Raw genomic sequence first — 8196 nt, forward strand, 5'->3', positions numbered from 1 at the left:
GCAGTATGTGTCCCCTCAAGTAAAGTAATGCATCAAAAACAGTAGTTACCCATTACCTAATGCTTACTTTACCATTCCTTAAGCAGTATGTGTCCCCTCAAGTAAAGTAATGCATCAAAAACAGTAGTTACCCATTACCTAATGCTTACTTTACCATTACTAAAACAGTAGTTACCCATTAACTAATGATTACCTCACCATTATCTTACCATTAGTTAAGCAGTTTAACTAACAAACAAACAAACAAACAAACAAACACTGTTGATGACAATGACGGATCTACAGCCACTGAAGTTTTACATTTTTATTGAAACAAGGATGAACTTAAAAAAAAAAAAAATGTAAATAAAAACGACTTTTTATAAAAAAAAAATAAAAACAAGTGCAAAGCAAAAAAACATCCATTCCTTCCTCACTTCCCCTTTGGATTAATGGATAATAGTCCTCCATTTGTCTTTAAGTCCTGGACCTTCCCCTCTAAATGTTGGTCCTTTATGGCAGACTTACACATCTCAGAGAAACGGAGAAGGGTTTCCCCCTTCTTCAGTGTTCCCCGGATATCTTGGAAGATGCCCGGGTTCACAGCATGCAGTTCTGCAATTCCTGCAGTGTCGGCAATGGTTTTGCGGTCCACTCCTACCGCTCTGTAAGCCGCCGTTTTATTGTTGCCCTTGTTCACCGCCTCAAGAACACGCTTGTAGCGGGTTATGGCGTCTTCTGGGGTCAGGACTGAAACAGAAAAAAATACAAATATTTAACTATTTAACAACAGTACTTTGTTGTTGCCTATCCTAATGATGTCTGTAGTGCAGAAATCAGTTTGGATATGGGTTTATTAGTATTGATAATATTCTTGTACTAGTGTTATATAGTGGTAGTGTAATCCTTACATACAAAATTGTGTAATGAATTGGTGTAGTGTAAAGGTATTACTAGTCGTGTAGCTTTGCTCAAAATAATGTTTAAATGTTAGTTATTGTGTTTGGGGTGTGTACCTTTATATACAGAAGTTAGGTTTGGGCAATCAGCTCTACTTTTATCCAATCATGTTTAATAGAGATAACTGATAAGACGATCCACAATGTGGATTTAACGCTATATCGAGATTGCTCCGTTTCTAATTTATAACGCATCAATATTGCCAAGTTTTAGCCTGGCATCCTCATGTCTCAGCAGCCTTTAAATGGAACAGTTTGGAGAAGCTGCTCTCCCTGTTTTTTTTGAAAAATCTGACACTGCAGGTTAATGTAAGCGTGCAGAGACCAACAGAGATGGAGTTGTTTGGAAACACTGGTCTCACTCTGAACAGAGCGACATCACGGCATGTTCTGTTTAACATTATAGGCCTACTTATATTCAGGGATGCAAACACACGTATGGTGAAAAAAGAGAGAACTATTCGAAACAGAAAAAACAGCGTAATATACCATCTGACAAAGGCCTGCGCTATAATGCTTCAATTAACTGGCTATTCTTTATAATATACTCTGATCAATAGGAGACAGAGATGTTAAGTTACAAATCAAGGGTTTTTATTATTATTTAGATCAGGGGTGGGGAACTTTTTTCTCTCAAGGGCCATTTCAATTTTTACAACTTTCTCCAAGGGCCGTACAAATTATTGAACTCAATTTCTGCTTAAAAATACTAAAATCACAGCCCATTCATTTCGCCTTTCTTTCATGCTGTGCAAAGAAAAAGCAACCTCTTAATCCAGATATTTTACCATGACTCGCGCATGCATGCATACACGGTTGTGGCATGACCACCAAAACAGAAAGATATGGACACAAGATGTGTGCAAATTTGTTTTTAAATGTTGAAGTTAAATGCATCAATCTGGTGCACACCCATATGAAACAGACCTGTAAGCAGATTTCTCTTTTTCTTTATGGATATTTTACAAATCACTCCCCTTTTAAACTGTATTCTTGTTATTTTAAAAAACGTTTTTGTTACTGTCAAAGTATTTTATACCTGTTTTTCATTTAGTCTCTTTTTTTTATATAACTATAATGATCATATCAAGGTGTGCCTTAACCTCACTGAGCTGAGGTTATTTGAGCCTCTCAGTCTGTCAGGAGAGAGCTCTCTTCCACCTGGTTGTAGAAAAAGCTCTTTATAGCTAGCTAGCTAACCAGATGCTAATAACAACAGATCGCCAATGGGCTTACAACTAAAGACACAGCCACGCAAAAACTGCGGCATGTATAAGGCATCCTTATGGGTACTGCAATATTTGAAGTGCTGGAGCGGCGTTCCGTTGTCCGTCAGTCTGTGAGTCGGACCCCCCACGCCCCCAAAACGAAAACTCTTCGGTTCTCCACGAATTACACAAGTCACCCAAATCAGCGTTAAAAGGTTAGCCTGTTTTAATTTTGAACGCAAAAAACAATGCTGTGTTAAAATAAAATACTCTCGTTTCTAGCGCCCTAATGTCATTTACTTATTTAACAATTTAACTAATTTAACCCATAAGAACCCAGACCCATTTCTACTTTTGGGTGTAAATTAAGGGGAACATAATTTAGACTAAATGGACCACATTTCTGACAATGTCACATTGAACTTTAATGGTAAAGTAACTCTTATTTATAACTTAATGAATGAGGAGGATTTTTTGATTTAAATTTGTTTGAACATTCTTTGAATTGAAGAATAAAGAATATATTAACTAAATATAATTGGATCAGCTAAATTAACTGAGCAGATCATAATCATATTTCTAATTGTGACATATGTGTTACTCCAGATTTACTGTGAAAGTGTAAGGTTAATGTCCCGATGTGACATCAGTGTCACAGCGATTTTTATCTAATTTGTTTCATATCAATTTGATCAAGAAATGTTAACAGGTTAAATGTAACAAAGGACATGTTATGTAAGCATTTTAATTCTTAAATGGCTTGATTTGTACCTTTAGCAACCAAAAACAAGCCTCTGAAATGTAGCTAGTTCTGTCACATGTGTTAGCCCAGCACATGACCCACCAGACTGTTCAGGGTGTGTCACTTAAGGACTTTATGAGATAAAAACAAGTCTAAAGCTGTATAAGGAACTTTACAGAACATTTAAATGTCATGTAAGCGCTTTGAGCTCCAGGAAGGGGCTTTATAAATGTAATGTATTATTATTATTATTATGTAACAACTGTGTCACGGTGGGTCCTCGTGGTTTAGCTAGCAACCTCAAATCAGATAGCACAGAACAAAAAGTGTAATACATGTGTCAATTGAGATGATTTCGCGAAGCAGTGTTACTAATTTTTCAAATAAAAAAGAAATTTCAATTCATACTTACATTCTGACAACAAACGCTTGCGGGACTCCATCTTCTTTCGTTTGCTTCTCCTCATGTCCATTTTCAGCCGAGATGCACGTGACAGGCTCATGGCCAATCGTAGCACGTGAATGCTATGAAGGGGCGTGTCTTGCGTAGTGCTCCAGCCGGATCCCGATTTGCAGCGCATTAACACTTTATTACGGTTTTAATATTTTAATTGTATATCAGTGAAGATACAGAAGCTGTGCTTTGTCAATTTAACAAGTAAGATGAAATACCTGATTCAAAACATCAAAACTATTGGTTTGAATCGTGTGAACAAGAAATGAGGATCAGGGTGCTAGGGCGCTAGTGCGCTCCGCGGCGGAGTTCGCTGTGCTTCAACTTCCGGTCTGGCCCGGCAGCGGCAGCACATCTTGAACTACGCTGGGTGTTAGGGTTTGTGGACGGGCCGCAGTAACGCAGTAGTAACGCCACAGTAGTCTATGGTTTTAGGTTATCATGACACTGCACACCAAACAGACTTTTAATGAAAATGGAATTGCTTCAAGGAAAAATGAAATGCAAACTCTGCAAAAAGAGGAGGAAACTGGAGAAACACTCAAACGTCGACGGACTGCAGTGGTAAGTCTTACATTTTTAGCACGGGTTTTAACGATGACTTCCTCTGTTTATTGATATGTCATGTTACAAAGATAAGTTCTTTATCAGGAAAAAAGGACTAGGAATTTACGATTGGTCTTTTGTAGGAAGTGCCGACGTAAAAAACACAGAGGGAAAACGACGAAGAAGTCAGTGAGGTGTCCCTGTTTGAGAGGAGCAAATTATCCTTGTTCAGCTGGATGAAATACATTTACAGGTAATATTAATTCATCAATAATATCAGTCATTTCCTCAGAGCACAGCAAATGAATGACTGTTGTTTAACATTGCCGATATCTAAATGCTAATTTCAGTTAGCGCGTCAATTCCGTTATCCATTATATGTTAGCATTGAGCTAGCGGACTAAATGCTAGTTATTTGGCAATTCACAACGCAGGCGGCTTGGAGGTGTGGCGGGGCACATTGGCGTCGCTTTCACACCAAGCCCCCAGGAACTGCAGGTATCCCTTGAAAAAGAGATAGTTGATCTCAATGGGATTTTTCACCTGGTTAAATAAAGGCTACAAACAAACTGCGCCGGACTCTGATGACAATATTCGAGAGTTATTTCCCTCGGCATTATGAACGCGCATCTAACCCACGGGACCGCGCCGCCCGGCACGTTCATGTTACGTGTTCAGTACTACATGCGTTTTACCCATAGACTGTATATATAAAGATTTTACCTTTACTCATGGATGCACAATAAGAACGGACCCATATCGCCTTACCGTTCGGGTGTTCAGAGCAGAGCTCCCTGTTGGAGCAGCAGAGCGTGATGTGAACAAAAAAATGTTTCTGTCGCAATATTATTTAAGGAATCGTTGAGCTAGCTAACTAGGATACATTGTCACTATCTGCTAACATTAGCTTTAGCCTTCGTTTTCTAATTTTTTCATAGGCTATAAACAGAGGTGGTATAAGTATAGATCTTGTACTTGATTAAAAGTAGAAGTACTCAGATATTGTACTTGAGTAAAACACAACTACTCAGATATTGCACTTGAGTAGAAGTACTCAGATCTTGTACTAGAGTAAAAGTAGAAGTACTAGAGTGTACGAATACTCTGTTACAGTAAAATTCCTGCATTCAAAATGTTCCTCAACAAAAAAATGGGTTCAGAATGTTTAAATGTGTGATTATTCTAATAGCTTAAAAATACATGCGTAGATGCTCTGATATAGGGAAACTTGATAGATAAAATTAATTAGCAACATCAAAATATTCTGTTTCATTTTGAGTAATAACAAATGTCTAATGTGAATTATATAATTAATACATTAGCCACTGGTGCTGAATGCGTTCGTCTTCATATGTTTTTGTTCATATTTAGTAATTTTATATTGATCTTTAACAGATTTTCCCAGGGACTGCAAATTGACATGCTGCAGGATGACGTGGCAGGAAGCAGTCGCACGCTGTCAACAATTAGCCAGAAGTTGAGGAAGGTCTGCAAGAGTGCAATCAGGAGGAGAGAAAGGAGGGGAAAGCAGAGACTTGGAGGACCAAACGAATTTGTCATGCTGGACGAAAGCAACTTCTACCACAAAAGGAAGGTGTGTATAAACTACAGAGCCTTAGCCTTTGGCCTCACTAAAACTAAAACTTTGTTTTTCAAGGTGAAATAATAACATATCTTTTAAGGTCAGAGATTAACAAATGACTGAGCAAAGTAATGTCATTTTATAATTGTGTCATTCACACCCTTATGACTGGCGTGCTTAGGCTTCCAAGACAGAGTATACATTAGAGAGAGCCAGCTCCACAGTGTATACACAGTCAAATAACAGAAAAAAAGAATTTAGAAGCTAAGAAGTATCTCATCCAATCAGATCATTAATCAATAAGGAAATAAATCCATATTCTTACATTTTATGACTAACATTTTAAAAGTGCTTAATCTATTTATATATCATCTAATTCCAATATCTATCTTACCTTTTCATGTTTCTTGCAGCAAAATAAGCAAACTTTAACTTAATAAAATTAAACAGCCTTTTCTGTTTGTACCACTACATTTTAATATTTTTCTCTTCTTTTTTGAGAAAGGAAGTGAATATTTTTAAATTGTAAAAGAACGCATATAACAAACACATTTGACTGATGTTTATTTTTATATAATTTTGTTGTCCTTTTTCACTGCTTTATTACAGTATGGTAGGGGAAGATTCGGTCCTACGTGGAGGAGGAGAACATGGGTCTTTGGTATGCTGGGCATCAGAGGAACAAGGAGAAGACCTATCCTGAGGCTGGTGAAACAAAGATCAAGGCGCCACTTAATTCCTCTGGTCACAAAATACGTTCGCCAAGGGACCACGGTGATAACGGACATGTGGAGGGCATACATCACTGCAATCGCAGAAAGTGGCTTTGTCCATTTCTCTGTGAACCACAGCCGTTCATTTGTGAACCACAGCCGTTCATTTGTGAACCCACACCCAAAACATTGAGCGGGCTTGGTCAACTTACAAGTCACAGGTCTGGAGACTGCGAGGAAACCGCACAGTGAAGACTCTGAAGAGTCATCTTGCTTTGATCGAGTGGACACATTGGCTGGCAAATAAACACAAAGATGGTCCCTTAGGCAGATTGCTGCATGACATACGCCACTTTCACAAGTTCTGAAAGCAACCTCGTTTTTGTTATTAGTGTCCTTTGGATTGTTGTTTAAATAAAAATGTAAACTTGAGTGCACAGGGTTTGTTTGTTTGTTAAACTGCTTAAATAATGGTGAGGTAATCATTAGTTAATGGGTAACTACTGTTTTAGTAATGGTAAAGTAAGCATTAGGTAATGGGTAACTACTGTTTTTTGATGCATTACTTTACTTGAGGGGACACATACTGCTTAATGAATGGTAAAGTAAGCATTAGGTAATGGGTAACTACTGTTTTTGATGCATTACTTTACTTGAGGGGACACATACTGCTTAAGGAATGGTAAAGTAAGCATTAGGTAATGGGTAACTACTGTTTTTGATGCATTACTTTACTTGAGGGGACACATACTGCTTAATGAATGGTAAAGTAAGCATTAGGTAATGGGTAACTACTGTTTTTGATGCATTACTTTACTTGAGGGGACACATACTGCTTAAGGAATGGTAAAGTAAGCATTAGGTAATGGGTAACTACTGTTTTAGTAACGGTAAAGTAATCATTAGGTAATGGGTAACTACTGTTTTTGTCTGCGTTCCTTGAGTTTACCGTACCCAAACGGCCTAAGTAATGGTAAGGTAAATAATGATGACTTAAGCAGTAAAACGACAGTCGGATCCACCTCCACCAGTTGATCCAGTGTGGGACCCAAGCCAGCCGAAGATGGCAGGTTTAAAAGTGCCCTGCTGCAGCGGACCATTGCTTCAATCAAAGTCTCCCAGGAACTCCTCATTAAGTAACCATTAACGAATGATTCGTTAATGCAGTACCCCCCAGTCTGTTTACCAGTAACTAACCATCAGTTCCTCAATCGCAGTCCCTGAGGAACTACTCATTAACTAACCATTAACTATCTAGTAGTTCCTCAGTAACTAAGCAGTAACTAAGCACATTTTGCGTACACTGAAAAAACTGATTCTGACCCCTTTTAGATGTTACATGTTTTAATCTAGCCTTTTTTAATAGATTTGAATGTGTTATAGCATCCTTCTTATCTTTTTTAATTAATCTCAACATATTTTGTCACTGTTTAAAACAAGTTCATTTCATTCATTTAAAAGTAATTAGAAAAAATTATGTACCATTTAATTACCACATATACTGTCCTGTCTGCGCATGTGCATACACAAGCAGACCGCCACTTTTCCCTCCATTTTCCATTCGAAATCGGAAGGACAGGACTGCCTGCGTAGCTCCGCTGTTCTCCACGGCTCTCCGTTTTAAGTAAGTAGGCTAGCTAATTTATAGCATTGGGTGTATTATATTATACTTAAATAGGTAGCTTAATAGCTAACATTAACGCTATAGACTGTGTGTTTTGATAGATTAACATTAGCAAACGTTTACATAGGCAGCAGCTCGCTAACTGTTAGCCTACTGTTAACCTAGCTTAGTTGTGTAGTAATGTTTAAGTAACCTAAATGAAGTGTAACATGCATCATTAACATTATAAGATAACTTAATACTGCTCTCAAGTTAAATACGTGTTAAATTCAATCTTTGTCTTGTTAGACTTTCTTATTAGTTGTTGGCTAATACAAGTTGAATGTTAACTGCCTGTTCCTATGGCTTTTTTTTTTTGTAGCTTCAACTTCCCCGCTGCCCCGGCTTGT

General features: G+C 37.8%; 1 protein-coding gene across 1 annotated transcript; it reads right to left on the bottom strand.

The window, feature by feature from the left end:
• Positions 1-243: 243 nt before the first annotated feature.
• Positions 244-3391, bottom strand: LOC117473306 (coiled-coil domain-containing protein 106-like). Its single transcript, XM_034118835.1, has 2 exons — positions 3301-3391; positions 244-729 (listed from the first exon to the last, which is right to left on the bottom strand). Exons 1-2 carry the CDS (start codon positions 3389-3391, stop codon positions 413-415), a joined length of 408 nt encoding a protein of 135 aa, XP_033974726.1. The 3' UTR covers positions 244-412.
• Positions 3392-8196: the final 4805 nt, after the last annotated feature.

The sequence above is a fragment of the Trematomus bernacchii genome, unplaced genomic scaffold (assembly GCF_902827165.1).
Source record: "Trematomus bernacchii unplaced genomic scaffold, fTreBer1.1, whole genome shotgun sequence".
Classification (NCBI taxonomy): Eukaryota; Metazoa; Chordata; class Actinopteri; order Perciformes; family Nototheniidae; genus Trematomus; species Trematomus bernacchii.

What these genes read in the sequence shown, in the direction of transcription:
- LOC117473306 (XM_034118835.1), bottom strand. Translation starts at nt 3,391, where the DNA reads ATGAGCCTGTCACGTGCATCTCGGCTGAAAATGGACATGAGGAGAAGC. An exon ending in CAAGCGTTTGTTGTCAGAAT is followed by an intron (nt 730 to 3,300) that starts GTAAGTATGAAT and finishes TTTCTGTTTCAG; the next exon opens with TCCTGACCCCAGAAGACGCC.